Source organism: Fukomys damarensis, unplaced genomic scaffold (genome assembly GCF_012274545.1).
Source record: "Fukomys damarensis isolate Sample0158 unplaced genomic scaffold, DMR_v1.0_HiC HiC_scaffold_16, whole genome shotgun sequence".
NCBI classification, from domain to species: Eukaryota; Metazoa; Chordata; class Mammalia; order Rodentia; family Bathyergidae; genus Fukomys; species Fukomys damarensis.
The window spans coordinates 73,373,425-73,391,075 of record NW_022900928.1 but is presented as its reverse complement, the minus strand read 5'-3'; the positions used below and the strand labels follow the sequence as shown (position 1 = coordinate 73,391,075).

Below are 17,651 nucleotides of genomic sequence, written 5' to 3'. Positions count from 1 at the left end.
TGCTCGCCTCTGCCGCGGCGCTTCGCTCCAGCCGCTGGCCTGTGAATGGGGGTGTTCGGCTGAGCTCCGGGATCCGCCTTCTTCCGCCGGGACCCGCACAGGTGCCGTCGACGGGGGGCGACCTTAGCCTGGACTAGACCGTGGGGGTGGAGAAGGAGGCCCCGGGACTCTGGACTCTCCACAGGACAAGCTGTGGGCGCTGTAGCCCGGCCGGTGCCGGGATGGGAGAGGAAAAGCCCGGAGGCCGTCGCCCTCCTGCCTAGCCCTTCTGGGAGCTCGGCTGGGGCTCAGCGCTCGGCCAAGAGAGGTGGGATGATGGGCACTTGGAGCATCGTCCCAGAACATCGGCCTCCTGTCAGGCCTGGCACGTGTGTGCGCGTGTGTGCGCGTGTGTGCAAGTGTGCAAAGGGAGGCGGCGTGGTAAGGGGTATTGGGGAGCCAGGGGACGGAGCTGGATGGTAGTAGAATAGCATGGGCCGGCTCTACCTTCCAGGATCGTTTTCTGGGCTGATTGCCGCAGACGCCCCAGAATCATCTTTGTCCCCGAGAAGCTGACCTCCGCCGAGCTGCCCCTCCCCGGGTGCGGAGCGGTTCCCGAGAACGTGGGTTCCCGCAGTGTCAGAGCTGCTGGCCGCCGCGGCAGGCGCGCGGGGCGTAATTGTTTTACTACAGAGAGGGTCGGGGGAAGGACGAGCGCGGCGGTGGAATGTGCGGGGCCGCGCGCCGTCTCCAGGGCCCGGGACTCTGTTACACAACAGGCTCCGCTCCGCTCCTGCCTTCCCTTCCCACCTCGACCCTCTACAACCCAGACCCACGCTGCTCGCCAGCGACCTGGTCTTATTTGTCCAAAGGGCATTGGAGTATGTGTGAGGGCCCTGAATCGGGCAGACTCTGGCTTCCTCTGCGCACCAGCCATTGTGCTGCCCGGCGAGCCTTTCTTTACTCAGTGGAATGGGGAGAAGGGGATCTAAGACGGAGGTGAATGGAGCAGCAGCGGGAGGGGGAAGGGGCGACACAGCGCTGAGGGGGCTGCTGATCTGTAGGCAATGAAATACTCTCTGCCAAAATGTGCGGCTGGCACAAACTCAAGTGCTAGCTGGGGAGCAGTGGGAATCTGAGGGTGGGTCAGTGGAGGGCAGATTTTAGGGATGGATTGGGTGAGGGGCATGGTATCAATGGAGTGTAATTGGAAGAAAGGACGAGGGACCGGAGCTCGTGCAGAGGCCCAGGAAAGAAGGCAGGGTGAGACCTGAACTGCTCAATCGGCGCAGGCAATTCGTGCTGCAGCCCCAAACTGCAGCTAGTGCATCATTACGCTGCAGGGGGAGGCTTATGTGTTTCCCACTGGGTCTCTGTTAAGCTTCGAGCCTGTCTTTTCTTTTCCAAATTACCTCATCTACTGGGAGACCGAAAGAAAGAAAAGAAAAAGACAAGTAGATTATAGGACACAAACTGTAGTCCTGCACTCTGTTCTGTGATAAAGAGAAAAAAGACCCTCCCATGGTTCCATTTTCTGCCATTTTTCATGTATGTATTTATTTTGGGAAGTACAAAGACGATAGCTATTACTTGTATCAACTCCAGCTTTTTTCGTTTTTGGCACCGAGGATCAAACCCAGGTCCTTGTGCACGCTAAGCAAGTGCTCTACCACCGAGCTACACCCCGACCCCTTATCCCTACCTTTGAAAGGTCTCAGATGAGCTGTGATGGACCATGAGCTCCAGCTTGCCAGGGTGGAAGAATAGAAGCTTGTTTCAGACATCATAGTTGGGGGACAAAGTCACCCCAACTAAATGCTAGCCAAAAAACAAGGCCTAAGGAAGAAAGATAGGGTTGGAAGATAGTGCCAAGCCCAAAGTAGAGACCTATTCATGAGGGTATAGTAGGGCCAGTTAAGATGCTTGACTCTTTCTCCTCTGCCACAGCCTGGGATCTTTCTACAAATGTGGAGTTTGGCTTGGGTACTGAGTGACCCAGATTCTTAGTTTTGGCTTTCAATTTTAGCTTCAACTCTCAGTGGTCATTCATGAAGTACTTCTTGGTACCTAAGTAGTGAGGTGAAGAAAAGCAGTTGGAGCTGGCTGTGGTGCATGTATTTGTAATCTCAGCACTGGAGGCAGAGGCAGAAGGATCCTGTGAGTTCAAGACCAGCCTTGGCTACGTATGTAATGTGTGTATTCAAGGCCAGCCTGAACTGCATAGTGAGATGCTGTCTCAAAATAACAACAAAATAAGTAAATAAAACAATCAGTTGTATCCAATAATTTTATCCAGTAATCTAATAAGTATGGATTTTTTTCAAATAACCATGTTCCAGGCTTTTTTTTTTTTTTTTTTTTTTTTGAGACAGGGTCTCTCTATGTAGTTCAGGCTGGCCTTGAACTTACTATGTAGTCCAGGCTAACCTTGAATTTGCAATGATCTTCCTGCCTCAGCCTCCCAAATGCTGGGACTACAAGTGTACTCCACCACACCTGGCTCCAGATCTTGATATTCATTTCTTCTTTTCATAATCTAGGTGAGTATGTTTTCCTTAGAACTTGTTCAGTCTAAAGATAGGCATTTTCAGCATAGTCTTATGTTGTCAATATTCAAAACTCAATCTTGGAATGAGGTTCTGACTGGACTGGGCCTGGTTATTGGTTAGTGGTATCCGGGGGTGACGAACCTATGGCATGGGGGCTGCAGGGCACACGCAGCGCCCTCTCTGTCAAGAGCACGTGAGTCACCCAGAGCTGAGCGTCAGATGACGGTTGTTTTTCTAAACTAAAACCTTGGTTTCAGGTTTATTTGCAGTATTGGCACTTGCAATAAGTGGGTTTTGCACTGCATTTTGGGCACTTGGTCTCTGAAAGGTTCACCATCGCTGTAGTAGACCATACCATTTCAAATCGGCAACGCCACTAGCGTTACCTTCTCATTCCAACTCCAGTCACTGCAGGACGGGAGTGCACAGGTAAAGGAGGTGTAAATGTCTGTCTACCCGGTTAGCTTTCATATCTCTCTGGAATAGGACCAGCAACCTAGGAAACTTTTGCCAAATGATGTGAAAAAAAGAGTTAGTTAAAATGCCCACATTCTTTCAGCAATACTTCTTTCATCTGACCATCATTTTGGAGCACCACACATAGACTATCATGGCAAGGATTTTTTTCCTTGGAACACTCAAGTCACACTTCTATGTCAATACATTACCCCGATTTTCCTAGCATTATCCACATTTATTGGCTACTTCCTGTAATCCACATATTGTCCTAGCACTTCAAAGATAAACTCATTGCGTCCACAAAATAACCTTCAAGGTCAGCCACCACTGTGAGCCTCATTTACAGATGAGGAAATTGAAGTGTAGGTAGAGAGATAATTTGTTCCAAATCTCCCAGCTAGGAATGCTAGGACCAGCACGGAAACCTGGAGTCTGGGCTTTTAGTCATCAATTAACACAATTCCCCTCGTGGTAAAACCTCCCCTACTTTCTGTTGTACCTTGAGATCTTTTCTAAACTCCCCTTTTTGGTGCTTAGGGACAACTCTAACTCCGACAACACTATGTTCCCCTCCCTCGCCACTTCTTTGTCTAATTTTGTGTTGTGAACCCTTTGGTGGCCTAAAGAGACTTATGGGATTCTTTCCTGAATAATGTTTTTCAAAAATCCATAAAACAAAATGCTTAGGTTTATAAAAGAAGCCAATTTTGTTGAAATATAAGTATAGTCAAAGAGCCAGTTAAGGTTCGTGGGCTGTGAATGGCAATTAGTGATGTATTGCTTTACAATTGTGTCAGGCTGTGTGATCGCTACTGAGCAAGTGTGGCTGTTGGGCACTTGAAAGGGGGCTAGTCCAAAGAGAGACTGTAAATGTAAAATGCCATTGGATTTTAAAGGACTCAGGACAAAAATGTAAATGATCTCATCTGGGTATGGTTGCACATGCCTGTAATCCCAGCACTCTGGGAGGACGAGGCAGGAGGATGGAAAGCTTGAGCCAACCTGGCCAGTTTAGTGGGACATGGGCTAGGAACAGAGTTCAGTGCAAAGGCCTTGAGTTCAATCCCCACTGCTGTTAAAAAAACATGCAGATTATCTCATGAATATTTAAATATATGTTATATATTTAAATAGTAATATTTGGGTATATTGGATAAAGTAAACATATAATGAAAATGTATTGCTACAATTAGAATTATTGAGGTTAACTTGTAAAGGAGTTAATTCTGTGTGAATACCTTCTTTATAACAAAGGAGGAAATTAGGAGTCTCTACTCAGCTAATTGTTGACAGGTCTGTTGAGTGTTTTTTGGTTTCATTTTTTCAGTGCTAGGGATTCAACTCAGGGCCTCACCCATGCTAGGCAAGCTTCTACCACTCATCTACACCCCAGCCTGTTTGTTGGCTTTCGAAGCTGGGTTCTTTCCAATCAATGGTATTACTATTGTATCCTTTTGTATTCCAAGGTCTTGTCATGCTGCCTTTGTAAACTAAATGCTCAGAATCTATTCTGATGCAATGGTAACTGACTTTATCCCAGCAAAATCCCAGTAAGGACAGTCCCACCAGACCTTGCCTGGCTTAGGGTTTAGATCAGCCATGGTGAACGTTTTAGAACTTTCAGTGATACAAACAGCCCACGTACCACAGGTTTGCCACTACAGGTTTAAATTTTGTAGATAGACATGAGGAATAGACCCTCCTAGGGCAAACCCTGGGTTTTGCTGTCTGTTTCATTCTTCTCAGGATGTGGCTCCAACGTAATCATCTAACTGTATAGTGATAGACACATCAGGAGGGAAAAGCTGGGTTGTCTTTTGGTGTCACGGAAAGGAATTTAATGCTGATGGGAAACTATGTTGGGGACAGAGAATCAGTTTTCAGTATGCACAATGCAATTGATGGCTAGCTGTAAGGCAGTCTGTGTATGCTAGGAGCCAGGGAGAGTATCCAGAGGTCTGTGTCCCAAAGGAATTCAAATTCAAATTGAGCGGAGACCTCCCTGTAAGTAGAGATGGCTAAATCACAGCTGCAGGCAGTGTACTGGGAGGACCCACAAAGGGTGGAGGCCCTGGAGTTGGTGGGAAGTAGAGGGAGACCTGAGTGCTCGGTGTCCCCTGGCACAGGGCCCACAATGGACATGGGGTCTGGCATGGAGCCTGTGGGTAGCTGGGTCTGTTTCTTATGGGATAATAGATAGTTTATAGTGCATTACTCTGCTCTTGGGCATGTGCTCTGTGTCTGAGTCAAATCCAGTGCCCGCTGGAAAGTCTTTGGTGAGTGTATGTATGATACTGGCAGTTAAATGCAAGGCCATCTCATTGAACTATATCCCCAGCCCTTTTTTTTAGTTTTTATTTTGAAACAGGGCTTCAATAAGTTAGGCTGTGCTAGTGTTTGTGATCCTCCTGCCTCAGCTTTCCAGAGTTCTGGGATTACAGGCAAGCACTAGCATGCCTGGCTGCTTCTTTTTTTTTTTTCCTTTAAATGGGTTCTTGTTATGTTATTCAGGCTGGTCCAAAGCTGGGCTCAAGGGATTTTCCTGCTTTAGTCTCCCAAGCAGCTAGGACTATAGTAGGCACATGCTGTTGCATCCAGCTTCTGATAGAAAAGCTCTATTAATATTTTATTAGTTTCTATTATTAATTTTTTTTTTTTTTTTGTACTGGGGATCGAACTTGGGACCTTGCGCTTATGAGGCAGGTGGTGGTACCATTGAGCTAAATCCCTGGCTCAGTTCTATTATTTATTGAGGGAGTCCTTATTTATTAACGGGGCATACCTCAGTGGTGGAGTACTTGCCTAGAACATGTGTAGCCCTGGCTTCAATTCGTAACACTGCTAAAAATAACTAAATAGATAGATAGATAGATAGTCAGGCTTAGTGGCACATATACCTGTGTTCCCCAGCACTCAAGCTGGACATGGTGGTACAGGCCTGTAATCCCAGCACTTGGGAGGCCAAGGCAGGAGGGTCACTGTGAGTTTGAGGCCAGTTTGGGCTACATAGTGAGTTGAAGGCCAGCCCGAACTGCATAGTGAGACCCTGTCTCAATCTCCTCCCCTCTCCTAAAAAGCAAACAAACAAAAAATACCCAACAATCAGGAGGCTGAGGGTGGAGGACTGAGACTTTGAGACCAGCCTAGGCTACATAGCTACTTCAAGGTCAGCCTGAACTACATAGTGAGACCGCGTCTCAAAAAACAAATAGCTGGAATTGGTGGTGCCTACCCATAATCTCATTAGTCTGGAAGGCTAAAGCAAGAGGATCGCAATTTTGCGACCAGGCTGGGCAAATTGGCGAGACCCTGTGTCAAAGTAAAAAACAGAAAAAAAGGCTGGGGATGTAGTTCAGTGCAGAGGCCCTGGGTTCAATCTCTAATAGCACGTAAAACAACTCTCCCCCAAAACAAAAAATTTAAATATAATGAATGAATAATATCTAGGTCTACAATCCCTTGCCCAAAACCCTTGGGGTCTGGCAAATTGGGAAAGGCAGTAACAGAGTACGTTTTCTTCATTTCATCCTGGGTCTGGAGTAACTATTAGCTTGGAATTGAACTCAGGGCTTCACACATGCTTGGCTGATATACACTCCCAGCCCAGTAATGGTATTTATTATCTATCAGGCACAGTGTGTGTGTGTGTGTGTGTGTGTGTGTGTGTGTACTCCTTTAATTGTATTAGTTATTAGTGTACACAGTGAATGAACTCAATGATAGGTGAACTCTTTACACACACAGGATGAGGGAGTGCAGAAGCAACAGACACCAGGCAAGTGGAATCCTTGGTTTCTGAGGGCTGTAGATAACGGAACATGTGATCACGGTTCCTTGGCAGAACTGGCACACGTGCCCGGGGCAGACACACATTGCCTTGCTTATTTCTTCCAGGGAAACGAATCCTGAAAGTAGCCGCTTTTGTGCAGCGAAAATGGAGGCCCCGCTGGTGAGTCTGGATGAAGAGTTCGAGGACCTTCGGCCCTGCTGCTCGGAGGAACAGGAGGAGAAGCCCCGCTGTTTCTATGGCTCATCTCCGTACCATCTGGAGGACCCCTCCCTCTCCGAGCTGGAGAATTTTTCTTCTGAAATAATCAGCTTCAAGTCCATGGAGGACCTGGTGAATGAATTTGACGAGAAGCTCAATGTCTGCTTTCGGAACTACAATGCCAAGACCGAGAACCTCGCTCCAGTGAAGAATCAGTTACAGATCCAGGAGGAGGAGGAGACCCTGCAGGATGAGGAGTAAGAAGTCTTAATTGTCCTCTCCTGCTTCAGATGAGAGCCTTGTAGCCTGGGCTCCTTGACCTGGAGCTAGTTGCCGTCTATGAATTTGCATGGGATGTTATTTAACTTTTATGCCACCCATGGGGTGATGTGCTGGCCATTTCTGACATTTTTCTCTGCATGTCCCTTTACAGGGAAAGCTACAGAAAGCTTTCTTAGCTTGAAACTTAGAGGAATTGAGGATTTTAGGTTTTCTGAGATAGAAAACAGAATTTTAGAAACAGAAAATTTTGCCGTTCTGTGCATGGTGGTGCGTACTTGCAATCCCAGCACTTGAGAAGTTGAGGCAGGAAGGTTACCGCAAGTTGCAGGCTAGCCCTGGCTACATAGTGAGACTCTGTCACATAAACGCCAAAAAGAAAAACAAAAAAGAAAAATTTACAGCCACCACTTTCTTTTATCGATTTGAGACAGAGTCTCACTATGAAGGCCAAGCTGGCCTTGAATGTGCAGTCCCTCTTGCCTCAGCCTTCTGAAGGCTGGGGTCACAGGCATGTGCCACCATGCCAAGGCAACTTCCTTGATATCAGTGGTAATCAACTCAGATATTAGAAATAAGGACCAGAAAGCAATGAGCTGTGATAGAGGAATCTGTTATTGGACCAGTTTGTCTCAAGAAGCACCAGAGTTATGAAAATCTTAAAATTGTTTATATAATTCTGTAGTTTTGGAAAATTTTCCATGATACTAAGATATGTACAGTTAAGAAAGCAAACTAAACAGAGAGTGAAGGGAATTATCTGGAACAAAGAAAACAGGAGAGCCAAGTGACACAGTTTTGAGGATGCAGATTCCGTGGGTCACTTACTGTCTACCTTCTGAAGTTCTAACAGTTGGTAGGGGAAAGGAATCGGAGAAAAGTATTATTTAGCCGGGTGTGGTGGCGCACACCTGGAATCCCAGCACTCGGGAGGCTGAAGCAGGAGGATCGCTGTGAGTTCGAGACCAGCCTGGGCTACATAGTGAGTTCCAGGTCAGTCTCAACTACATAGTGAGACCCTTTGTCAACAAAGCAAACAAAACAAAACAGAACAAAAAGTATTATTCAAGGAGGGACTGGAAAGAGAAGGGGATAATCTACTATATTAAGGGTGTTTTAGGCATTTAGAAAAATATATATGTGTTCCTGATAGAGAAAGTACAATATGCACCAATTCTTTTTTTAATTGGCGCATTTTAGATGTACATAATTCATCAATAGGGAATTTTTACATGATACACGATATATACATGATATATCTTGCTTCTTCTTTTTCTCCCATCTCTTTCCCCTCCCTTCAACCCTTCTTCTCCTCCTTGTTTACAAAACCTTTGTTTTTTCCTTGTCCCTTTTTCTTTTCCCCCTCCTCCTCCTTTGCTCCCTTTCTCATTTGAACATTTCCTTTCCATTTTCCGATATATTTTTATCCATTTGGTCCTTATTAGTACTTTCGGTTTCTCAACCAGAGAAATAATGCAGTGTTTAAACAGGTGTGCCTGTTCCCACCAGTTCTTTAGGAAACACAGTAAGTGTCAAGTAGTTGCTCGAGGAAGTTTGGAGTAAGTGTGTTTTCTTTTAATTCAATGTGTTGGGTATTTTGTTGTTGCTGTTGTTTTTGCCATGCTGGGGAATTGAACCCAAGACCTGGTGCGTACTAGACAAGTGCTTTTTCCCTCTAGCCTCGTTTCTATTTTTATGAAGATAAGTGAGAAGTGTCACTCATAAGAAAGGGGGCAAGAGATAGAGAGGGTTCCTGACTGTATTTGGCAGAGGGTTGAGTTGTTTGTTTGATTGCTACTTAGCCTGCGCCTCTAGGAGTCGGATGTATATGTGTTATTCACTGTTACTATCCCCATTTGGTGTTTAGTAGGTAAATAGTAGTTTTGAATGAAACATTGAATTTTGTTTTTTGTTTTTATTTTTTATTTTTGGTTACTGGGGATCGAACTCAGGACCTAGTGCTTGCAAGGCAGGTGGCGGAACCACTAAGCTAAATCCCAGGCCCAAAACATTGCATATTGAATGAGCAGTCTTGCATTGCATGTCTATGTAGTGTATTTCTAGGTCCACACCATTTCCACATTTTCTTTTTAATTCATGGTGGCCAGTGCTATATCTGCAGGCTCTGCGTCTCAAATCAATTTTAAGTTTCTGACAGATTCTTTTAAAATTCTCAGGCTGCTATAATTTGTTCAATTTCTATAAGTCAGGAAATAATGGCTCTGGGGCTTTATTATGTGGGGTATTTTTTCGTTCCAGTGGATCAAGCAATGAACGAGAAAGATGAAGAAAATGAATTCTAACTTTCGTACTCACACTCACTGTGTGACCTTGGGCAAGTCACTTAACTCTAGTTGGCTCTCGTGGGTCCTTAGCTTGGCAATCTCCGGAGCTCAACTGTGATGAAGTGGGGCTAAGCACTTGCAAAGAGTCTCATTTTTTTCCCTACCCAGGAGGTGCTCTGAAAATGACATTTTAAGATGTGTCCCATTTCTATTGAGTGCAACAAATCATGTTAGCCCTCTCGAAGCCTTCCTCTGCCTTATTAAGGATAAGGCCCGAGAGCAGGCTCATACTCTCATCTGGCTCATTAACAGAGGCCGCTCAGTGTTAATCCCTGTCACACGGGATCATGGGTCTTCCTGACTCACTGCTCCACTGGCTGCTCAACTGAGAGGCCAAAGGGTGAGTGATTCCTTAGAGATAAAGCGTGATGTGGGGACAGTGGGGAGGGAGGAAAAGAGAAGATGATGCTGTGCTTTCTAGGCATTCAGTGCATCTAAGGACTCTTCGATTTAAGATAAAAATCAGAATTACACTACACCCTTGATTTTATAGATAACATCCAGCTCTTTCGACTAAGAAAAGGCAAGGGAGAAACGTGGTATCTGACTTGGCTGCAAATCTCTCCTAGTGTTAGGCGCTAAACCCGATCAGGTAAAAGACTGTTTCATTCACAAATGGGTTGAAAATGTTCTGAGTAGGGTTACTTATTTATTTATTTTTTTGAGACAGGGACTTGATATGGAGTTCAAGATGGCCTTGAATTCACTGTGTAGCCCAGGCTGGCCTTGAACTCACCAAGATCCTCCTATCTCAGCCTCCTGAGGGCAGGAATGACAGGTGTGTGCCACCACACCCCTCTGGGCTAAAAGAATAGAAGTTTAAAATGAAAAGAATAGAAGTTTAAAATGAAAGCATAAAAAAAAATAAAATAAAATGAAAGCAGGGAACTCTTGGTTAAACTAACCTTAAAGCTGGCACAAATCATAAAGCAAATACACGGATTCCCTTAGAAGTTTCAATCATTCTGTGTGTGTGTGTGTGTGTGTGTGTGTGTGTGTGTGTGTGTGTGTGTGTTTTGAGGCAGGGTCTCACTTTGTAGTGCAGGCTGGCCTTGAACTCACTATGTAGCCCAGGCTGGCCTCGAACTTGTGGCAATCCTCCTGCCTCAGCCTCTTGAGTGCTAGGATTACAGACAGATATCTGCCACCATGCATTGCTAAGTTTTGATTTCTTTAACCCTCATTTAGAACTATATGGCCAATAAATTGAAGTATCAGTTTATTTCTTCACTGTCAGAGCATGGAAGTTTTAGGCTTTAAACAAGAGTGAGATTTGAATGTTGTATGTGTTTTCTGGTTTTGAAAATATTTCAGAAATCTCTCGGCGAATGTGTGAGCAACCTTTTCCTTTGCTATAAGAGATGGGGCCTGGCATCTAGTACCTTTAGAACCACTACCAGATGGGAAGGGACAGCCCTCATCCCACTTCCTGCCTCCCTGGGGTCACTCTCCGCTTTTACAAGTACCCTGCAGATAGGAGCCACACACATGGTGGGAACAATGGCTTGGCTTAAAGATGGGTTAAGTATAAAGTCCACACCCTCAGTAAACTTCCCATCATGATACACTTTGTTGTTGTTGTTCTGTGAGACAGTGTCTTGTTATTTAGTTCAGTCTGGCTTTGACCTCAGTATGTAGCCCAGGCTGGCCTTGAACTTCCAGAGATCCTCCGGCCCCAGCCTCCTGAGTGCTGGGATTGCAGGTGTGCGCCACCATGCCTGGCAATCATCAGATATACTTTAAATTGAAGACAAGTAAATAGTGTATTTAATAGTTAGAGGGGAAAAGCTGATTCTGAAAGAAACCGGAGCCTGCCGAAGATCACTCCACACACCGACAGAGCTCGTATGAGAGATTTAGTGTAGAGCTGCTTTGGCACAGTGGCCTACTCAGCGAAGGCGGAAGAAGAGAGGTTAGAGACCTGAGTGGAAGGGGCTTGGTTATATAGCAGGTGGCTGGTGTAAGTGGGTCAGGGAATTGCATCAGCTATGCGGGCAGCCACTTAGGGGTCGTTATTTGTGATCCATTCCTTATATGGACAAGCCTTGCTTGCACGTCGGTTTCACTTACGGACGATGGTGTGTGATGTAGGAAGTGGAAATTTAAGGTATAAAATGGCGGTCACTTACCAAAATGGCGACAGCCATATCAAGGCAGTTATCTTATAGATTCATAACTGTTTTCTTAGCGGTTCACTTTCCTCATACAGAAGGCAGAAGTAGTATTGATTCTATTTAAAGATTTGTTTATTTTGTTTTTGTTTTTTTGTTTTTGAAACAGAGTCTCATTATGTAGTTGAGACTGCCCTGGAACTCACTATGTAGCCCAGGCTGATCTTGAACTCACAGGGATCCTCCTGCCTCAGCCTCCCAAGTGCTGGGATTACAGGCATGTGCCACCACACATCTGGCTGATTTTATTTAAAGATTTGAAAGAATTTAAGAAGTTGGGCTGGGGATGTAGTTCAGTGATGCTGTGCCTGCCTGGCAAGTGCAAGGTCCTGAGTTCGATTCCCCTTTCCACACACACACACACACACACACACACACACACAAAAGAATTAAAAAAGTTGTGCAAAGGCATTTGTGTGCTAGTAATTCCTAATTCCTACATATGAACTGCAAAATCATATTCATGTTAACACATTTAAGTATGGGTATTGGCATGACTGGACATAAACAAAACCTTGGAAAGGGAAGTAGTTGGCTGAGGGAGAATTAAGTGAAAATGTTACTGGGTGGGAATTTTAATTGGTCTCTTGAGCTGCCTACCATGTATGTTGTCAGAAGTAGGCACATAGGTATGTGTGAGGGTGTGCCTTTACTTGTCGGGATGGATGTAACCCAGATGGCTATGTTGCTGGTCCCAGGCCCTGTAGCCCCTTGTCTTGGCACAGTCCCCCTCTACTGCCAGCATCTTTTTCCCAATGCCCAGCCTGTGGTAAACCACAGTTTAGTCAATTTTACAGGTGCCTAAGACCAAGCTGTAAACTCTGAACATGAAGAGCCTTTTCTGTGACTGTGGGGACCGACTAGGACAGCTGACAGAATCTCAGGATCATGGCAGCACAATGGTAGGGACTGAGGGGAGTTGTTTAATCGTCTTTGATAACTGATGGTGTGGCTAGCTCGAAGAGTCTTTTCTCTCTGAGGTAAGAGTAAATAGCACAATGCTTCTTGGAGAAGTGGAATTAAATTTTTTTGTCAGTGCTGCAGATCAAACGCAGGACCTTGTACATCTTCAGCAAATGCTTCTCCACTGGGCTGAACCCCCAGCCCTGAGAAGTGAGATGTTACAGTCTACCTACCCCACAGCCCTCAAGCCCTTCTGGTTCTCTTCCTTACAGAGAGCTTTGTCTTCCCCTCTTGCCTCTGGCTCCTCATTTCCTGTGGCTGGCTGCCTGCCAGGGTCCTTCCTTTGCCTCCCAGGGACTGGAGACCCAGACAGGAAGCTGTCACAAGCCCATTACCCTGCCGCTTCTCCTGGAGCATACTGCTGAATGGTCAGCGTCCACATAACGTTTGTGTGGGTTTGCACACAGAGCCAGAGTCTGGACTGTAGGTTGTGATTTGGAACCTAGTATATTATTCTGATTCCCGTATCAATGTCAGTCATATAGTAAATCTTTTTTTTTTTTTTTTTTTTTTTTTTTTTTTTTTTGTGGGTCTGTGCTTGGCAGAGATTGAAACACTGTTGACCACTGAGCTAAATCCCCAGCCCTAGTCATATAGTAAATCATAAAGATTTGGAATTGTTAGGTGGTGAGAAATACAGGCCCTGTTGCTGTGATGCCTGGGTTCAAATCCCACCTCTGCCATTACTGGCTATGTGACCTTAGACAACTTAATTAGTCTCACTGTGTTTTAGGTTTTCCTCTTTTTATTTATTTATTTATTTATTTATTTATTTATTTATTTATTTATTTATTAATTTATTTATTTATTTATTTTTTGTTTGTTTGTTCGGTTTTTTAGGACAGGGTCTCACTATGTAGTTCAGACTGCTCTGGAACTCACTGTATAGCCCAGGCTGGTCTCGAACTCGCAGCAATCCTCCTGTCTCAGTTAAAATTTCCTCTTTAAGTACCTGCTTTGTAGTGTTGTGGTGAGGATGAACACGAGTCAGCATGAGGAGCTTAAAAGGCACTTGGCTCACAGAGAGTGTTCGGTGGGTGTGGGCTGTGTTTGTGGGTGCTGAGTGGTCACGGAGAAGGTACAGTGGGCACACAGTGATTATGCAGAGGTGACTGGCTTGGCTTAAAGGTCATTTATAATTTTGTTATTTATTTTACTAAATTTTATTTTTATTTTATGTTATCCCTTCTCACCCCTCGATCCCCCTCCCCTTCCCTATGTACAAAAGCTTTGTTTCCAGGGCCAGGGACTTAGCTCAGTGGCACCGTGCCTGCCTCGAAAGCCCAAGGTCCTGAGTTCAATCCCTGATATCAAAACAAAAAAAAGCTTTGTTTCCATTTTTCCTTCTATTTTCATGTCACTACATTCCTTAAAGGTCATTTATAAGCTTCAAAGGATAAAAAGTATACCCAAAAAGAAGAAATGAGAAAGTTAGGAGAAAGGAGGGTGGTTCAAAATTCTAAGGAGATAAAGGTTTAGGGAATTGTCTAGAACCCTAGAATTCTTAGAATATAAAACTCAAAGCATGTCAGTGAAGGCTCAGAGGAGAAGAGCAGGCACTCCCTAGGTGATCTGAGAGAGTTCGCAGCTACTACTGTAAGAACATAGCAGTCCCAAGGTCCCTGGAGGGTGGACAATCTATTAAGGTCCCAGCTTCCACCAGTCTGGGGCAGGGGTGGTGCAGAAGATCCCTGTCTATTTTGGGCTTTGCTGAATCTGTCTTCTCCAGGCACTTCCTACAGGGACACATCTGAAGGTCAGCTCCTGCATGTTCCTTCTCCAAGCAGAGAGCGCAGAAGAGTGCAGTGGTGTTGAGGAGGCCCGTGACCTTTGAAGATAGAAAATCACCGTTACCTCTTGGCTCAGAGTGCTAATGGGACTTGAATTTAGAATTAGCCTGGACTAAAGCAGCTCTTACCGTGCCTAATGGCATCTCATCCATGGTTTAAGAAGTCGGCTCTAATATCCTGCTGAGCAGTTGTGTCATGAGCACTTGAGTTCTCTCAAAGTGCTTTCTTGTGGTAGAAAAATACCAAATAAGCAAATGTTTCAAGCACTGCCAACAAATTGTGTTTTCTTGGGTTGTTTTTGTTTCATCTCCATTTGTATGCATGAGGCACAGGGAAAATCTTTCCTTCTATAACCATCTGTCATGTGCCATTCCTGACTTTATGATAGTAGCACCTACGGAGATGGGTGTGGTAGTGCACGCCTGTGATCCCAGCACTCTGGAGGCTGAGGCAGGAGGATTTCTGGGAGTTCCAGGCCAGCCAAGGCTACATAATGAGTTCAAGGGCAGCCTGGGCTACAGCCTGGGTCTTACCGCCCCCACAAAAAAGTACCCAAGTCTTGCATTATTTTTTTGTTTGTTTTTTGAGACAGGGTTTTACTATGTAGTTGAGACTGACCTGGAACTCACTATGTAGCCCAGGCTGGTCTCGAACTCACAGCAATCCTCCTGCCTCTGGAGTGCTGGGATTACAGGTGTGAGCCACCACACCCGGCATTGCATTATTGTTATATATCTGATTCCAAGTATTGATGCTCTGATATCTACATCTATTTTGCCCTTATCTTTCAGCATCTTACCACATGAACTTGGTCCCTATTTACAAATATTTGCTTACTTATCTCTTCCCTTAGACTAGTGTATTTAAATTCAGTATATCTTCTTATATCTTGGTCTCACACGTATTACTCATGTTTGGTGTGCACTTGTATCTGCAGGATATTGAATAGAGCTGTCATTTATCATTATCTGATTTTTTTTTGTGGTACTGGGGATTAAACCCAGGCCCTTTGCACTGAGCTATATCCTCATCCTTTTTGAAATATTTTGTATTTTGAAACAGAATCTTGCTAAATCACTAAGTTGTCCAGGCTGGGTTTGAATGTAATCCTCCCGCCTCAGCTTCCAAGAGGGCTGGTGTTACAAGCATCCGTCACCACTGGTTTACCTGAATGCAAGTGCTTCTGGCTTTCATGTCCGACATCATGAGAAGCTCAGTTTACTGATTTCCATTAATCTCCTGGTGTTGACTATCTTTTTTTTTTAAAACTTACATACTTTTTATCTTCACTAGTCTGGAGTCTGAATATTTGGGGACTTGATTTACAATTCTGTATTTTGGAAACAAGGTAGAAATAGGTATATTAAATCTTATATTCCATACCAGGGATCAAACTAGAACCTTGTGCTTGAGAGACAGCTGTGGCGTAACTGAGCTCCATTCCCGGCCCTTGGTGTTGACTAATTTATGTATTTTTCTGATATGTAAGTGTTTGTGATTTTAGAATTTTTCCCAACCTTCTTCATTTTTCCCCCAAAGAAATCTTTCCCAAGTAAATAGTCAAGTGCTAAGAAGCACATATATATATATATAACACACACACACACACACACACACACACACACTTTACTAATATACCGTCAGAATTCTTTCTTTTCTTTTTTTTTGAGGCAGGTTCTCTCTGTATACTCCTGCCTGGCCTTTAAATCACTATGTAATATAGGCTGGCCTCAAACTTGCAGTGATCCTCCTGCCTCAGCCTCCTGAGTGCAGTGGTTACAGTTGTGCTCCACCATGTGAGGCTTAGTGTACTGTTAGAATTTTTAAAAGAAATGTAACAAAAGTAACCTCATCCTCCCCTACTAAAAACAAGCTGTGCAGCCAGAGGTGTGTTTATGGGTTCCTTTCTTGTGTTTACCCTAGAGTGACCACCATGGAGCCACAAGTAGATTCTACGTTGCTAGAGGGCAAGATTGTACCACCTGGGGGCTGCCAAGACATTTTGAGTAATGAGGGGAGCGATCACAACATTGGCATTATCCCTTTCCCACCTTAGACATCAAGGATTTAATTCCTGATTGTGTAGGTTACAGAGCCTTGAAATGGAAATGTGTAGAAACTAGATGACGACTCTGATCTTACTAGATTCATCCAGAAACCAGTCCAGATCCCCTCCCTTCCGTCTGTTGCTCACTTTTCCTGCCCACAGGAAAGGAGCACAGACACTTGTCAAGCTCTGAGAACGACTGTCTGGTTGGGGTGCAGATTAATTTCCAAGGCGAGAAGCAAACACCTTTCCCATGGGCGCCCCTGGCCAGGCCCAGGGCTCCTGTTCTTTCGCCCTGGATGCCCCATGCTCTGCTTTTCAGCTCCTCTGCCTGCATGCTGGAAGGCAGATGACCTCAGCCTGACACGCACAGCAGCCTCTCTCCTGCTGGCCCCACTCTTTCCTTTCTCCAGGCGGGGCCAGGCCGCAGATGTGTGCTAATGAGAGCCATCTCTTTGTTTACAGGGTTTGGGATGCGCTGACGGACAATTACATCCCTTCACTCTCGGAAGACTGGAGGGACCCAAACATAGAGGCTCTGAATGGCAACAGTTCTGACACCGAGGTATCTCTGGGGTGCCCCATTTAGCAGGGCTTGGGGAGATGTGGAATCCAGTTAGAAAAACATTCAGCAGCTCAACAGTCTTCTTCAGCAGTGGGTCAAAAATCACTGCTGTCAATGGGACTGATGAGCTGTGAATCGGGATAAAAAAAATGAGATAAGAGGGACATCTGATGTATCCTAAGTGGCCGGGATGGTGTGCTCATGCTGAGCATGCTCTCCACCAGTGAGCTGCACCTCCAGGCCTGCAGATAACTTCTGCTGTTGATTTATGCACTGTAACCTGCTCAATAAGGTGATTGGTGAAAATAGGAGAGGAGTGACTCTCACAGGCTTCTTTTGCGTTCAAATAATAAAATAAAAAATATAAAAATGAAAATAAAGCCGGGTGTGGTGGTGCACACCCGTAATCCTAGCACTCGGGAGGCTGAGGCAGGGGGATCGCTGTGAGTTCGAGACCAGCCTGCGCTACATAGTGAGTTCCAGGTCAGTCTCAACTGCATAGTGAGACCCTGTCTC

The 17,651-nt window shown here is 45.0% G+C and overlaps 1 protein-coding gene across 2 annotated transcripts in view; it reads left to right on the top strand.

Moving 5' to 3' along the window:
• Positions 1-6: 6 nt before the first annotated feature.
• Fez1 (fasciculation and elongation protein zeta 1) overlaps positions 7-17,651 on the top strand; it is a 42,676-nt gene continuing 25,031 nt past the window's right edge. Inside the window, exons 1-3 of one of the 2 annotated variants that reach the window (XM_010628689.1) lie at positions 7-101; positions 6,882-7,232; positions 17,036-17,135. In XM_010628689.1, the coding sequence (XP_010626991.1) occupies positions 6,922-7,232; positions 17,036-17,135 (411 nt within the window). In that variant the 5' untranslated portion in view covers positions 7-101; positions 6,882-6,921. Of the gene's footprint in view, positions 102-132; positions 308-6,881; positions 7,233-17,035; positions 17,136-17,651 lie in introns of those variants that run through there. The other variant, XM_010628690.3, reaches the window with a different exon arrangement.